The sequence below is a fragment of the Anabrus simplex genome, chromosome 5 (genome assembly GCF_040414725.1).
Source record: "Anabrus simplex isolate iqAnaSimp1 chromosome 5, ASM4041472v1, whole genome shotgun sequence".
Classification (NCBI taxonomy): domain Eukaryota; kingdom Metazoa; phylum Arthropoda; class Insecta; order Orthoptera; family Tettigoniidae; genus Anabrus; species Anabrus simplex.
Genome location: NC_090269.1, coordinates 60,512,814 through 60,531,027, shown reverse-complemented (window position 1 = coordinate 60,531,027; position 18,214 = coordinate 60,512,814). Strand labels below are relative to the sequence as shown.

The 18,214-nt window shown below is 39.1% G+C and overlaps 1 protein-coding gene across 9 annotated transcripts in view; it reads right to left on the bottom strand.

The window, feature by feature from the left end:
- LOC136873746 (PC4 and SFRS1-interacting protein) overlaps positions 1-18,214 on the bottom strand; it is a 334,787-nt gene that overhangs the window by 277,625 nt on the left and 38,948 nt on the right. For all 9 annotated transcript variants that reach the window (XR_010860165.2, XR_010860166.2, XM_067146927.2 and 6 more), the window contains exon 3: positions 2,900-2,970. Coding sequence is in view for 7 of the 9 variants with exons in the window: in XM_067146927.2 (XP_067003028.2) it covers positions 2,900-2,970 (71 nt within the window). In the remaining 2 variants the exon portion in view is untranslated. The remainder of the gene's footprint in view (positions 1-2,899; positions 2,971-18,214) is intronic.

The following is an 18,214-nucleotide window of genomic DNA, read 5'->3' as shown; positions in this document are numbered from 1 at the left end:
TCAGTTATGGACAGTGAGCTTAATGTTTCTGAGAGTGATGATAACAATTCTAGCAAAATAGAAGTAGTTGAAAGCAAGAATGAAAGTGATATAAATAGTAGCGAACCAGACAATGGTTGGAGAGTTTATTGCCCAGCTGATCCGAACTTTGTAAAGAAACCACATACTTTGATTAGTGGTTTCTGACCTCTCACAGGTAAGAAACCATCTACTCCCGTTGATTTTTTACACTATTTTTTACGGAAGAATTGGTACAACAAATTGTTGATGAGACTAACTGCTATGCAAGAGAAAAAATACAAATAAATGCTTCGAGAAGTACCACGCGGAGAATAAATATAAATAGGAAAGGGGCAAACTGTCTTTCAATTACATGTTTATTGTTTATAGTGTGTATCTAGAGTGATAAAATAATTCCTAATGTTGTGAGTCAGACTTTGTATCTTCATTATACCTTCATTGTAACTATACAGCTTTTTTGAAGAAAAAAAAAATATACAACTAGTGCAGGACTACACGAGGAAAAAATCTGTCCACAAAGGGTTAATTTTTTTCAAAATGATCCTTCCTAAAATCAGGGTACGGAGATTATTCGTGTACATATGGTATTTCAAGTTGCCTATGGGAATCGAAATCTACATCACACAATAGAGTAATATACCAGTTTGAAACCCGGATTTCCTGGACCTTTTCCCTATACTAACACACCATGAAGTACTTCACATCGAGCTTTGCTTATCAGATGCATTGTCACTTCACACATTTATGCAACCACTATAGCAGTTTCTTGTTCATTTCATTGTTTTCTTTTATGTTTTCTGATATGTGGAACAGTTGCGTTGTGTACTGACAGTCACACTTCGTCAGGAACGTGTTGTTTAACAATAAGGAGTTGCAGAACTTTCTTTCACTGCAGCTGTACCGCCTCACCTGAGGATGATTATATCGGATATAGGACTTTAAAATTTTTCATGTGTCAAATTCCTACTGCTGAACTGTCCAAAATACTGCAGTGGGATGTCCAGTCCAATCTAATTCATTCTCATTCAGTGGTACATTCCATTCCATCCAATTTGTCTACTGCCACTTCCTCTAATTCTTCAAACTGTGTCATTTCTCCAACGGAACAATTAACTTGTGATCATTAACAATAGCGAGGCAACATAACAAAGAAATATCTGTCATCCCAAGTCCACAGTAACTAGCAATTATTATAATGCTGGGTAAATTGATATTGGACTAAATATCCAAATGGACTAATGCGTATTGGACAAAATATCCTACTAGATGAACTTTCTATGTGACAAGTATATAACTATATAAAAAACTAGAATGATATGTCATCCAACCCTCTAGTGAAACGTCCACTTTTTGTTGACCTCTTCCTGCATTTGATGCCGCTTTACATCGCACCGACACACTAGGTCTTATGGCGACGATGGGATAGGAAAGGGCTAGGAGTGGGAAGGAACCACCCATGGCCTTAAATTAAGGTACAGTCCCAGCATTTGCCTGGTGTGAAAATGGGGAAAAAATGGAAAACTATTTCACAGGGCTGCTGACAGTGGGGTTGGAACCCACTATTTCCTGGATGCAAGCTCACAGCTGTGTACCCCTAACTGCACAGCTTTCGAGACCTGGTATTGACTATATAGTAATAGAAAAATGATATAACTGGTCCACCTTAGTCAATAAGTGTGTCTTAAAAGAAATATTTAAGAAAATTCATACGGTTGGTACGTTTAGGTCCCACTGGGCCTTTCTCAGCCTTAAAAATGTTGTTAATGTTTTTACTATGTTTTGCTTTTCCATTTTTCAATATGCAATATGAAGCGAGTCACATTTATTTCATTTTAAATTTATTCTTCCCCTTTCATTTACTTATACTCCACATTCCTGTTCTTTTTCTTTCTTTTCCTTTCTCATTATATAACTTTTGTATAGAGCAACTCACTACCAATACTTTAAATATCAAGTTTTTGTTTTCCATATTGACAGCATATTTCAGGTTTCACTTTTTTCAAATTGTCTATTACAAAAGATTTTCTACATTAGGATTATGTTTTATGTTTCTTACAAATTGGTATCTGTAACCACTGTTCACACTTTTAAGTTGCTTCTTATATCAAGATGTAAAGAATGACTGCTTTTACATGTTCCTATATGTGATTATTTAGGTTATGTTTCTAACAATAGGCTACTATAAGATACGATATTTCAAGTTTGATTTTTCATAGGACTTTTAGTGGGTTTTTTTTCTGAGTGTTTTATTAACTTTATATACTATTTTTAAGGCAGAAGAAGGCTGAAATGTACCAACTGTGTGAATTTTCTTAAATTTTTCATTTAAGACATATTTGTATTGACTAAAGTACCGATTATATAATTTTTCTTTTTCCATCATCCAGTTGAAAGATTCTGGAGTGATGCCACTGAGTGACTGCCCAGATCTTGCAACATGCTTTCGCAACCTTCATGGGAACACATTCATCCGTTAATAACAGTTTTTCATCACAAGTTAAAATGCCCACACACAGCAATCAACTTTCTATGAATTCAAATGGATAAGATGCCTTTAGCAGTGAACAAAGCACTCTGTTCACTTTGAGACAAAAAGGTAACTTTCACGTTACACAAACTCATTACCATGACTGATTGTCCCACTGGTTAACAACAACAAATACTGTAGCTCACATTTCAATATCACACTACTTATTTCCTCACTGTGTGATATCAGAAATCTGATACATGATGAGACATAAAATACACTGTCAGGAACATTTTACAATGACAAGATGTTAAATACACAGTTCAGGGAAATTTTTGCAGAGCTAGTCACGTTTTCACTTTACCAAACGATAAACTTATTTTAGTCACAACGAGAGGAATGAATACTTACGTTTCCGCAGTACCAAAAAAGAAAACATTGTATTTTATTTTATTTGGTGTGCCATCAGCCAATCCGTCCACCTGTAAAATAAATACTAATATCACATTGTGAAATGCCATACTTTAAAAAAGGCTTAAAATAGTGGACGAAATACAGCTTATATACAAACTCTCCATGCAGTGGTGGTGGTGATTATGGTTTTAAAAGGAAGTAAAACTAGGTAACCATCCTCTCTTGGACAAATTAAGTGGAAATAAATATGAAAATAAAATTAAAACTCAAAGGGCTAATATTTTAATGTTGTAGTATTAATGTTTCAAGATGCTTCTGTCACCTTTCATCCCATCTTCCTACACATTGAACGTTCTAAGTCAGTTTGGTGCACTCTGCTGGTAAAAGTTCCTAACATACATCTTTTGCTTTTTGCCTGCTCCAGCGTATGTAGCCAATTATTTCAACGTGACCGTGCTATGGTAATTTATTCCCTTATTTGTGTCTTTGGCAGTGGTGAAGTTAGGGCAAGTGGCCTTCTCTTACACTAAACCATGCAAATCACAAAATAAAAAGAAATATATACTGTTCTATACACAAGGGCGGATCAAATGTAAATGAGAATTTTTTTAAAATTATTGCATCAACAAAAAGTTACACATATAGAGTTCACTTTTCTACAGTGTCCTGCCTTTGATACACATTATCTCCATCGGATTGGTAAGTTTCTGATAACGTTGTGATGCGGAGCCAGTTGTGCATTAACTCTTCTACACTTGCATCATCATTGAACCACTGTCCTCCTAGGTCTTGTTTGAGTGGTCCAAACATAGGGTAGTCGTAGGGCGATAAATCTGGACTGTACAGAGGGTGTTCCAGAGGTGTCCAGTGAATTTCCTCCAGTTTCTGCCGTGTTAAAGCGGCAGTATGCGGCCTTGCACTGTCATGAAGAAGAATGACACTTCAGAAAGGTTGCCAGCGTCGCTTGGTGCGATACACAACTTTTGCTTCATCCAAAAGGTGACAGTAACAGGCTGCATTGTCCTTTGTTCGTTAAGAAAGTCCACCAGCAAAATGCCCCCGGAGTACCAGAAAACGGTTGCAAGCACCTTTTCAACAGATGGGCGTGTTTTGGGCTTGACTGGACCTGCTTAGTCTCTTCGCTGCCACTCAATGCTTGCTCTGACTCTGGGGTGTAATGATGTACCCAAGTTGCATCACAAGTCACAATACAATGCAAGAAATCCTCTCCTTCCTCCTCATAGCGACGCAGGAGCCTCTGACAAAACTTCCTTGTGTAAAGTTTTTTGTTCCTGGTCGAGGAAGCCAGGAATCCACCTTGCAGACAATTTTCTGAAATGAGGATAATCTCGGATGATGGTTTGAACTTTTCAGTAACTTATTCCTATGGCTAAAACAATTTGTGAAATTTTTATTCGCCGATCTACACCAATAATGTCACGAATGGCAACAATGTTGTCTGCAGTGATGCTTGTCCGCGGTCTCTTTTCCTGAGGTTCAGTTCCACAGCTTCTCTTCCTGCCACAATTTTTATAGCCCACTGACACACTAGAGCCTGCTGAAGTGTTTCTTCCCCAAACTGTGCGCGGAGCCGTCTCAAAATTTTGGAAGGTTTGGTGCCCTCTTTTGCGAGAAATTTGATAATGATGCGTTGCGCAACAGACATGTGCACCTCTTGCTCACTCATGGCGCACTAAAGCAGCCCAGCTCTCCGCCGTCGTTCATGCGGGCAAACCCCTTTTCCAGACACTCCCACCAACATCCTGGCAAAGCCCCGCCTCAGAATGATTACCAACAACAATGGTACATTCAAATTCCCATTTATATTTGACCCGCCTTCATACAATAAAAAAGAACTAAGCTAAATAAAAGATTTGGATTGGTGAATGTATAAAGAAGAAAGAAAGAAAAGCTCAACACAAAAGAAAAGAAATATGAAGCATAAAAGTAAACAGAAAGAGAAAAACAATACACTATAATGAAAAATAAGTAAAATACGAAATGAAAACATAAGTCAATGCTTAATTAGAACACAATACCCTCATCAGATACCCACCAATCAGGGTACATTTGTACAATATTGGCCTAGAATCAGAACCACATAAGCATACATAGTATCTGGCTTGTAGACATCACCAAGTCCTATTTCTAGATCGATGCATAACACGTACACAAAAAATAGCACAGGAAATTGTTTCTAGAAGGAGCAGCTATCTTTCTGAAAAACCCATTAATAATATACCTACCGCTAAGTGAATGTTATGCATCCTGTTCCGACAGAAGGATGTAGTAGCTTAGTTGGTAAGCATTGCATATGGACTATAGGGTATCAGTTGCAGTCTTCTGGTATGGGCTAGACTAAATTTATTACTTTCACTGACATGTCTCAGTCTTATCCTTGACTTTGACAATATGAAAGTGTCTGAGGTATGAATGATGCTAATAATGCCATTCTTTATGCAGCCAGTCCCTGCTACGGATGGTGTGAAATTGTCACTCACAGCGTCGGTTGGTGCACGCATTTCAGTGGGCTTTTAAAGATAAAAATTTCATAATGGTCCATGTTGAAATGTATCACAATGAAATTGAAATAATAAATAAGGTAGTTCAACATATTCAATACAAATAAATATGAAATGTAGTATTACATTCCTATTTAATTAAAAGCGGAAGCGGTACCGGTTTTGACCCTAATCTGGGTCATCATCAGGCAAATAAAATGCAAAAAACAATGCATAGGTGAATAAGAAATTAAAGAGTGAGTCTTTCACAAAAACAGTTGAAGAGGCAAAATATGTTAATGGGGATTGGCACTGTGCAATTTTAAATCGTAAAATCTAGAAGAAGTAGAAAGTCAGTCACTTATAAGAAGTAAGGCGCGATCTTCTGAATAGTAGCACAACACACGCAAATTTCAGCACTGTCTCATAATGTTTACAAGAAGAGGTGAAAAGTTAAATGAGCCAGCGAATGAGGCGCGATGTCACAATATAATTAATGAATATGAAGTCCCAAAAATTGTTTAGAAGTCGAAGATGAGTCGCTTGATTGAAGTGAATTGCTAGCTCCTGAAGATCAGCGCAACACACTCAATGTCCGGCACTGTGCTTTCAAATGCCGACTGAACTCGGTGAATAGCTTGATGAACCAGTCTGTAATTGCTTCGGTTGCGAAAATGTGTGTGTATATATACATATATATAATACAATGTCCGACTCGTTGGCTGAATTGTCAGCGTACTGGCCTTCGGTTCAGAGGGTCCCGGGTTCGATTCCCGGCCGGGTCGGGGATTTTAACCTTCATTGGTTAATTCCATTGGCCCGGGGGCTGGGTGTTTGTGCTGTCCCCAACATCCCTGCAACTCACACACCACACATAACACTATCCTCCACCACAATAACACGCAGTTACCTACAAATGGCAGATGCCGCCCACCCTCATCGGAGGGTAAGGGCTGCACTCGGCTAGAAATAGCCACACGAAATTTAAAAAAAAATTATAATACAATTTAATATAATTTAAGTACGTAAACAGGATCTTGTAGATTCTTTAGAACAGTTAACGTAAAAAACAATTGTGAAGAGAAAAATGGTAAAAAGCGCAATACCAGAAACAAATGAAAAGCGTATATGCACAGTGCGCTACTTCTTGAAGATAAGAATTCAGGTCGTAATTGAGGTAGTCCAAGGCAGCGTATGGTATGAGTTTAAATTTGAATATAAAAACCCAAACTGCAGGTGGCACTATAGTATATACAGTTCAATTCGAAAAAAGTAGTTTTTTTAGAGAAGAGGTGAAAAGAAAAGATAGAATAAGTTTATAAAGGAAGAGGATTAGTAGATAAGAGAAGATAAAAGGGCTGGAAGTTGAAAGAAGATGGGAAAGGATAAGATAGGGAATTAAAGGAGGAGTATTTTAGGGTGGGTTAGGACGGTGGGTTATTGGAGGTAGAAAACGTGGGTAGGAACTTCAAGAAGTAGCGCACTGTGCATATACGCTTTTCATTTGTTTCCGGTATTGCGCTTTTTACCATTTTTTCTCTTCACAATTGTTTTTTACGTCAACTGTTTTAAAGAATCTACAAGATCCTGTTTACGTACTTAAATTATATTAAATTGTATTATATATATATATATATATATACACACACACACACATTTTCGCAACCGAAGCAATTACAGACTGGTTCATCAAGCTATTCACCGAGTTCAGTCGGCATTTGAAAGCACAGTGCCAGACATTGAGTGTGTTGCGCTGATCTTCAAGAGCTAGCAATTCGCTTCAATCAAGCGACTCGTCTTTGACTTCTAAACAATTTTTGGGACTTCATATTCATTAATTATACTGTGACATTGCGCCTCATTCGCTGGCTCATTTAACTTTTCACCCCTTCTTGTAAACATTATGAGACAGTGCTGAAATTTGCGTGTGTTGTGCTACTATTCAGAAGATTGCGCCTTACTTCTTATAAGCGACTGACTTTTTTACTTCTTCTAGATTTTACGATTTAAAATTGCACAGTGCCAATCCCCATTAACATATTTTGCCTCTTCAACTGTTTTTGTGAAAGACTCACTCTTTAATTTCTTATTTACCTATGCATTGTTTTTTGCATTTTATTTGCCTGATGATGACCCAGATTAGGGTCGAAACTGGTACCGCTTCCGCTTTTAATTAAATAGGAATGTAATACTACATTTCATATTTATTTGTATTGAATAGGTTGAACTACCTTATTTATTATTGTGTTTCAGTGGGCTTGGCAGACTGATATGCAATAGCAACTTCTGGCTCAGTGAGGAAGCAACAGGAAACTACCTCACTCCTCATTTCCCTAGTACGCTTCTAGTGACACCTAGGCCATCCCTGACAGTTAATGGTGGACTTGTTGAGGATCCAACCAGGCTTCGGGCTGAATATCCAACATACATACATCGCATATTCCACCTTTACAATATAGTTTGAGTCTTTATTAGTAGACTGCATTAAAATCGATACGTTTCATCCCTAGCGAGACGTCATCAGTCGACAGATGAATGCTGTTTAAGTTTAATTTGTTGTTGGTATTTGCATTTAGTGATGATTTTATTGATGAATTTCAAACTGAAACCATTATGTAGAGCCTGTTGACGAATGAACAACAACAAATTAAACTTAAACAGCATTCAGAAAAAGAAAAAGGATATGTAAAATTCACCTTTAATAACCCGAAGATTTACGAAATCACCAACTTATTCAAGAAACACAATACCAAGGTAGCCTTCTCTACAAACAACAACACAAAACATAGATTCTTTAGTCATAATAAAGCTAATAAACTTAATGATGACGAATTCCAGGAATCGGGTATTTATAAGCTGACTTGTGCTCAATGTAAAAAAACTTACGTGGGACAATCTGGAAGGAACTTCTCAATTAGATATCAAGAACACGTCCATGCTGAAAGATACAAAAGATTCTCTGCCATGGGATCCCATATGAAAGAGTCCAACCACAAATTCACCAATATAAAACAGGACCTTCAAATTATCTGTATGATTAATAAAGGTAATCTTATGATCAACCTGGAAAACATCCACATAGTTCTTGATAAATTGGAAAACGGTGAAGAGAATCTCAACGAAAACAACGAGCATAAAAATATCTTATATGAGAATATTAGCAAATACTTAGAATGGGTAGACATGAAACAGACTAGACGAACAAGAGATATAATCAAACACGACATCGCAGAAGCACAGCCCAATCTTCCTCCTCCCTCACATGTTATTTTAGATGACGATAAAACTCTACTTCACTTCTCTCCAGAGCTTTCCATGAACTGTCAAACTGTATCACATCGTTACTTCACCAGGTCGCGCTCAAAGACAGAAACTCTAGACAGCGCAGAATAAACATCTTTTCCAAACAAGAACGAGAGGCAAGATGACCTATTCTGATGACCTCCATTTTTATCAAAGGAGTCTCCAAAGAGATTTTATTTGTACTTATTGTCATAAAGTTTTTCTTTTCAGTTCTTTATTTATACAGCTGAAGAGGACCATTAAGTGGTCGAAACATGTCCTGTAAGTTTTAATTTTATTCAATTTTGCCTGAGGCATTAATAAAGTATCGATTAGGTGGTTATTTATACTTACTTCTTTACTTATCTGTCATTCTCCACTGTCATTGTCGGCATCACCACCCACGATTATGAGTGATACAGCTTCTATTGTTTCCTCACTCCGTGCATGGTGAGCCATCTGAATGGGAACGGTGCGCCTTCTTCTTGGGAGAACTATGTTCCCCAGAATGGCGCTCAACAAGGGGGCATCAGGACCTCTCATTCTTGTCCACCATTTCTGCAGTGTTTGAAAAAAGCCAGCAGATAGTTTGCCTATCATCTTCACGGATGCAATGACACCAGATCAGGTTGGAGACAGCTTCTTCTCTCCAACTTCTTAGGGGAGCTCTGGCGCTTCTCCTTCTCCTCCTATTTGTTCTGGGCGCTGATAGGACGGCTGAAAAGCCCTTGCTGGGGATGTCTTTCCCCTTGCCCTGGTGGGGGAGTGGCCTTCTCAAGCAACATTGGCACAGGAGGTACGGATACGCTCCTGGTTGGTTATTTCATCTTGTTTGTGGCTGAGACCTTTTGATGATGATGATGATGTTTGTTGTTTAAAGGAGCCTAACAACTAGGTCATCAGATCATAATGGTATGAGGTGTAACGAAATGCAAATTAAAACTTCGAAATGTATCCACTGACTAGAATCTAAAACGAATGGTGATGAGAAAAAGACTGAGAAACAAAAACAATCAGCGGATCCAGTTCACAATGTCTTAATTACTGGAATGGTGCTTAAATCGAAAGGTACCGGGCGAGTTGGCCGTGCGTGTAGAGGCGCGCGGCTGTGAGCTTGCATCCGGGAGATAGTAGGTTCGAATCCCACTATCGGCAGCCCTGAAAATGGTTTTCCGTGGTTTCCCATTTTCACACCAGGCAAATGCTGGGGCTGTACCTTAATTAAGGCCACGGCCGCTTCCTTCCAACTCCTAGGCCTTTCCTATCCCATCGTCGCCATAAGACCTATCTGTGTCGGTGCGACGTAAAGCCCCTAGCAAAAAAAAAAAAAATATTGAAAGGGGTCCAAAATCCAGGTAACCAGCCCCTCATAATGGTACTAATAGTAGTAAAACAGAACCATGGTGTTCCTCCTACAGTGGTACTAATCACAGGTAACATTGACTCATGCTGTTTCTCGCATGGTGGTACTAATCACAGGTAACATTGACTCGTGCTGTTTCTCGCATGGTGGTACTAATCACAGGTATTGTAAACCCATGGTATGTCACACACAATGGCACCACTCACAAGCAATGCAGACCCCTGGTGCTCCTCACCTACGTGAACTAATTACGGACACCGGTATTCCTGTGGTGTTCCTCACTTGGTGAAACTAATCGCAGGCCAGGTATACTCATGGGGTCGCTCACATAGTGGTACTAATCATAGGCAATGCAGACCCACGGTGCATCACACATTATGATAACACCCACAGGCAACAGAATCCCATGGAGTTCCTAACATAATAATACCACTCTCTGGTGACGCAGACTAATGGTTTGGCTTAAATAGTGGTACTAATCACGGGCGTCAGCCAAACCCGCGGTGTTTCTCACATAGTAGTACTAACCACAGGCAACGTAGACCCACGGTGTTGCACATAAAGTGGTACTACTCATAGGTAACGCAGACCATACTGAACACAGTGGAATACACATGACGATCTCTTTCACAAGCAACACTCAGACACATAATGTTCCGCACAAAATGGTACTGCTCCTGTGTAACGCAGATGCTCGCAAGGTGGTACTAGTCACAAGTAACGTAGACCCATGGTGTTCTGCACGCAATGGTACTAATCACAAGTAACCTCATGGTTCTAATGTCATCATCTCTTGGTTGCCCCTGTTAGTTGCCACCATGGGTGTAGTCTATGTCTGCATCCCCCACCCACAGGGGGTGGACTTTTGTACTGGTGTTCGGTATAAAACACTCTGTGTGATATGCACGTTTGTGGCCCTTTCAGTGAAGGAGACGGAGAATTCCGGAGCAACCATGGACTTGAACTTTCTCCAAATATCTGGATAAGACAGCTTATGAAGACTGGTCGAAGCCGGGTTCAGGGCACGCACATCCCTCTTAACACCATCCCAGATGTGCTCAATGGGACTGAGATCAGGGCTCCTTGGAGGCCAGGCAAGCATCTTCACATTAGTGTTGGCTACTGAATGCATGATTCGAAGCAGTGTATCGATTCATTCAAGTGTCCGAGTGAATCGATTCACCGGCACGGCAAGCTCACGGCACACGATTCAGCTTACTCCCAGCGGACTGTGCTGAGTGGCGCACTCACTGGACGTTGACAGGGAGCCGAGCTTCCGCTGCAGCGAGACAGTGAATCATGGCACATCAAAAGAATCGTGAACGAGCGCGGCTCAGTGAGACACAAGATACACACGGCTCGTTATCGGCTCACTGGACACGCGGAGAGCCGAGCTTCTGCTGCAGCGAGACATACAGCTAGCCATGGTTCACTGAAATAATCGTATGCTATAATGGACTCTCGAGCTCGGCACATTTGAAAATAATACCCATTTGCATTCACTGTCCTCTTCTTACAGGGAGGTTTAAATAATAGATGGATTTATTTGCAGTGTTAAAAAGGTAGTCAAAACATAATTCTGAAGTAGCTAGTAAGTGGGTAGGCTATTCGGTTATACTATTTATTAGTTTAATGAATCTTAGTATTATAACTTAGTTGACATTTGACAATTAAACTCAACTCTAGCCTGCCCTATGACTATGAGTCATGCTCATGACCACTCAAAAGTACCTGTTTTATATTGGGAAGAACGGCTCAGTATTCCCTCAGTTCATATGTCACATCGTTGCACAAGACTTCAGTCATATGTGGATAGATGCAATAACTTAACAAACAGTATGTTGAATCAGAAAACCAGCGGGCTACTGTACAACTTGGGTAGCCTATACAAAATATGACGATTTAAAAAATATCCTCAGGTGATAGAAAAATACATATTTTCAAAAATGACTGAGCGAGTTGTCGTGCGGTTAGTATCGCGTAGTTATGTGCTTGCATTCGGGGGATGGTGGGTTCGAATCCCACCGCCGGCAGCCGTTAAGATGGTTTTCCGCAGTTTCCCCATTTTCACACCAGGAAATGCTGGGACTGTACCTTAATTCAGGCCAAGGCTGCTACCTTCCTAATCCGAACCTTTCCCACCCTGCGTCGCCGGAAACCTTCGATATATTAGAGTGACTAGCATTTTTTCTAAGAAAGGAGTTCATAGTATGAAGACCAGATGGCAGCTGCGAGCACTGAATGCTGTTGCTGCTGTCTTACCAGTACATACTACACAGATGCAGGGAGCGGTGACTAATGTGCCGTGAATCGGATCACTGTATCGATTCAGTAACGTGAACGGAATCAAATGAATCGATTCAGTAAAATGAATCGAATGTCCCAACACTACTTCACATCTGCGGAGTGATCATCAAACAAATCAGCCATAGTTTGGAAGCGATAAGCTGGAGCATTGTCTTGCTGAAACAATAGGTTGCCTGCAGGGTGCTAGAAGTGAACAAAGGAGTGAATATGATCTGCCTGGAGGTTTCTGTAACATTTGCCGGTGAGGGACGTTGTCAAAAGTACCAGGGGTTCCATTTCATGTCACGTGAACAGTCCCCCCCTCGAGGACACCACCACCACCACCGGCCAGAAATGCACCCTCCCTCGTGAGATAGACAATGCACTCTGCCTGGCATTTTGACTGTATACTAACAGATACCTTGACTCATCTGTCCAGGTGATCTTTTCCCATGCTTTGAGCGTGCAATATAAGTGTTCTTTCCATGACAGTTGTGCCTTGTATCTGGCGTTGAGCAAAGGTACCCTTGTGAGACGCCTGTTGCTGTATCCCGTGGTAAGGAGATGGTTCTGGATGGTATGGCTGATGACATGTCGTTACCCCAGAGAATGGATGAGCGATCTGCTGTACTGTGACCTCGCTATCCACTCTTACAATCTGATGTAGTCATACACCACGACAGTTGACCCTGCCGGCAGTGGTTTTATCCAAATACCCGTACTTGAGGTAGATTCTTGATACGGTGGCCCTTGGAAAACCCAGTGCCTGCACAGTTTCAGAGATGGAGTGGCCCATACATCTGGCACTGACAATCTGGCTGCGATCAAATGAGCTGAGGTCTCGTGTCTTGCCCGTCTTATAGTCAACAGTTACTCATAAAGGTCTGACGTTCTTGCTGTTCCATGCCACACCCTCATATTACATTCGCTAGGTTGAACATAGAACTATTTTCCCACTACAGTAGCTATCTCTAATTCAACTGCTCGTGAGTGTATACGTTGTCATGTAAATTAGTGTGTGACCTTATTGCAGAATGCTGAGTCATACTGTCTGTAGACTGGTAGATATACCACTCATATACTGGCTCGAAGGGTTAATAAACTTAAATTAGTAGAGGCCATAGTGCTACTTGCAAATAGAAGTGTTAGGTTATTTTATACAGTCTTGCAGACGGAACACTGAAAACTATAATAAAATTGTGAGTATGCTATGAGTGAAATGAATTATAAACTCTCATTCGAAACTCGCTGGTGTGTTCTGTGTGCTGGCCTTATGGTGTAGAAAAATGGATACATAGGCTTAGTCCAGGCCATGGCAAACTTTTTAAATCTAGTAGCCGGCACTAAAACGTAGGAGCCTGGTAATTTTTCTAGTACATGCATCGTTAACATGCTGGTGTGTAGCCTTCTGAAAAATAAAACATGGTAGTAATAGCAATATGTATTTTACTTTTATAGTTTTTCTCTAGATTACCACAAAATTTTACTAAGAAATAATAAGATGTGCTACTATGTACAGGAATTTATGAAACTAGCCAATCGTTCCATACTTATATCTTGATATTTTACTAAGAAACTTAAATAGTAATATGTAAATACCAAAGAGAATATTGTCGTCAACAACACCAAATTGTAAAATTCCTTTGTATATATTAGTGTTACATGTTAAAGGATTAATAACATAAAGCTTAAACATTATTTACCTATCTAAAAAAAAATGAAACAAGGAAAAACCCATACATTACAAGACATCCTTATTGTGCCTATTGTGACCATGCACATGCCTAGGGGCTTTGTATGCTGTCAACACATAGAAATAAATACCGTAAGAATACGTTCTATTTCACTTTACAATAGCAGCTCTATTAAAATAATCAATTTAATAGCAAAAGAGATTCTATTTTTATACTAAAGGAGCATCGCAGGTTATTATTTGTGTCGTTTACATTAACAGTATATTTGAGTTATTTCTATGCTCGTAATACTATGTTTACGAGAGATTTTCTCTACACCCAAACGTTCGTACTTAACATTAATTTTTCTTCTATTGCTTATATACCAATGCATCCTTAATTATTATTTAATATTACTATCAAAGCAGAAATCGCCCATACTAAGATCCCCGCCATTACCTAACCTCATTTTCTTGTTCAACAGAGTTCGATAAATCGTATGGAGTGTCAAGAGGTATTATTACATGCGCTTTGCGACATTTCAGCAACACCAAACCGGGAATTAAAATATATAAATGGGGAGATTATACTCAGATCAAAAAAGAAGGCACCAAGGAAGGAATTTTAGGTGCCATGGTGACCTAGCACCTGGAATTTGTCGTACCCTCGCTTAGTCAATGTAGGCCTTCGAAATATGGATGTATCACAGAATGTTCCAGATCCTAAGGGTAGAGCATCTCACCAACGTGGTGGTACCCCGTCACGTTGGGAAATCAAACAATGTCCTAACACTAGCAAAACAGTATATTTTGGTCAAATGATCAATACAACCTGATCACCGAAGGCAAGATAGAAGAAAAGAAGAAAAAAATGGATGTGGGTAGAGAAGATCATCCGGGATGTAGAAGCTCCGACAGTGATTTGACATCGATGTCAACTCTGATACAGGAAATACAAAGTAGGTCAAATAATCCACAATCATACCTGCCAACTTTCCAAATAATCCATCAGTAAAATCCCCATATGTCAAAATACACGGGAATCCAATGCACCAAAACGCGGTAAAACATGACAAAATTCAAGTATTTTCTGTACTTCAGATAATGATGAGTTCAATAGCATTAACATAGAACACTACATGCAACCAATGACATTATAAGGAACAAACTATTTCACCTCAGTTAAACTAACACAAAAGAGTATGTTGCTGCACACAAGTTATTTACATTATTTAAACCATCACACGCACATCTTCATTCTGATTTAATAGCTTAAGTTGTGGCTTACTTTGTTTCTTCAGAAAGTCAATAGAATACATGTTTGTATAACATGCTTCAGAATTTCTGGTCTTCAAAATGGAAATGGCTTCCAGAGTTCCATTGGACATTGATGACCTGAACTGTGTCCTGTTCTTCTTAATCAAGCTAAAAATTCATTCACACTCAGCATTAATAGTGATACAGTAAGAACACACAGCATGAATCTAGAGATCCTGTCATATTTATAATGTCCATCGGCTCCACGGACACAAAACAACTCCGCCCATTTTGAATCATTTGTAGCTTGGTTACTTACAACACTAAGTAAGTCGTCTATCTGAAGAGCCGCGAACTGGCTTTGGAGTTCATTCACAGCATCATCTCATTTCATTTTCTCTTTTACACAAAATAATAGGATACTTCTCCAAAAAAGAAATGAACAGAGGAAAACTGTGCTTCTTCAATGTCATCAAGTTTAGCAATCTGTGCATGTTTTAGCACATCGTTCTTAAAATAGAACTTTTTAACCATGTAGTCACAGGCTGCACAGAAATAGTTTCTGACTGATGAGAAAAACAGAGATTTGTTTTCACCTCGTAGCACCTTAACCAAGTTTGAGGATTGAATGTCAATTACCAGTACTTCATCATCCTTCTGATTCTGGATTAGGTGATACCGGAAATCAAGGAATGCAGACAGTTTAACTACACTTGGCTTGGCAAATTTGGTGAGCATCTGTTTCAATAGATCCATCATTAATTCAAACAGTACATGGATATGTGGGGAAGCACTCTGAAGGACAGTATTAATCTTATCAAATAATGGGATAGTCACGAGTCAAAAAAGTAAAAAAACACCCTGTTTAGGTCAGAGGAAACAAACAAACAGCTTTTCTTCCAGAGATGTAGTTGAATTCATGTTTCTGAGAAAAGGTAAGTCACGTCTGAAAGAACAGCCATTCTTTTGGCAGATAATGATGAGGAGGCAGAATCACACACTCTCTTCATTTGTTTGTCATCAGATCTACTGTGTCCTTTGGGAATAGTAAAACAAAAAGATAAAATTGCAGAAATATTTGGAGCACACACTACCACCTCATCCTTAAAAAATGAAAATGTTGCTGCACATAATAACGCACCCAAGTTATTTACATTATCTACACCATCACATGCGACTAATTAAAATCTTGAAGTAAAGAGTATGTTGCTGCACATAATTATATGCTCTAGAGCTGATCTAATAATCTGTCTAAACACCTCACTAGAGATAACCATCTTGTGCACACATGCTTCAACAACTTCTTTGTTTATTTTCTGAAGACATTCTTTTCTTTTGGCACTTTTCTCCAAGTAATAGAAGATATCAGCAAGAATCTCATCAATTCTAACTGGTAAAGTTGCAGCAGCTTCTTCAGCAGCTAAGTGGCAGCTGCAACCAATACCAAAAATATCCTGATGAGCTTTTTTCAAAACTGCTAGAACTCCAACTCGTCTATACAATCATAACAGGAGCATTGTAGAACAGAATGCCAGACAGTTCTTAATTGGCACTTTATTTAATTCCAACTGTGACAGTAGCAGCTTTCCTATGTTGCGCCCTGTCGAACCCCCTTCCAATGCTGTTACCGATAAAACAAGTACTTACAATACTTTCTCTAGCAGCATCATAAAAGGTAACCACTATGGGATACAACTTGGAATCTGTATCATTGCTTCCATCTGCTGACAAAGAAAATGGACTATTCTGTAAACAAGTAACAATGTCCTGTGTTGCAGTATGCGCCACTTCATTTAGGACACACATTTTTGTGTGACCACAACCACACTTTTTGCGATTTCCGATGTAGGAAACATCTTTCTGAACAAAGCTCCTGCATGGTCAGCTGCACTCAATGGAATGCTGTACTCCACTAAAAAAGAAGTAAACAAACACTCGGCCTTCATTACATCGTAAAGATTATCTACAGCTTTGGCAAAAAACTGTCAATTTGCTGATTTTCTTCCTTAGATTTTAAATTACCAAGATGTTTAACACACTTTACATGATTAGTCAGATAGTTTTTGCCACCATGTGCTATGTTAATATCACAAGAACACACAGTACAAAATGCAAATTTGTCACCTTTTCTGGATTTCAGTGTACATGGGAAACTCAAAGAATAGGTTTCCCAAAACACCTGATGATAATGTTTTTTCATAGATTTACACATGATTACCGATAAACAACTATTTAGCATCCTACAAACAACGATTAGCCGGTCTGAATTGCTCAGATGGTTGAGGCGCTGGCCTTCTGACCCCAACTTGGCAAGTTCAATCCTGGCTCAGTCTGGTGGTATTTGAAGGTACTCAAATACCCAAGCCTTGTGTCGGTAGATTTACTGGCAGAGAAAAGAACTCTTGCAGGTCTAAATTCCAGCACCTTGGCATCTCCGAAAACCGTAAAAGTAGTTAGTGGAAGGCGAAGCAAATAACATTATTATTTATTATTAAACAACAATCAAAAGAAGAAATAAGCAATGAACACAATTCACTTTACTCCACAACTACATAACCTCCACTTAGCAATATGTGGCAATAAATATGAAGCAAATTATGCGACGAACATAATTCACATGTTTTTTTTTTTGTAACATAAATGCTTTGATGTTCGTCGTTAAAAAAATGAACTATTTTTTTATACAGGATGGTAAATGTTATTATCGAACGAATCAATGCAAAGAACAAGCATACCCGGCATGCGGTTATCCAAAAGTTAGTCTCTATAAATCAATATCAGTCGACTGGGATTTAGGATGCACCCCGCATTCCCAGTCGAAGACTAATGATTGTATTAATATAAACCAGAGAGATGTATTGAATATTCGCTGGTCACACAGCAAATTTTAAAAAGAGGATCGTGATATGTAAAATAGTAAAATATTATACTTTATTTCAACCGTAAAACAC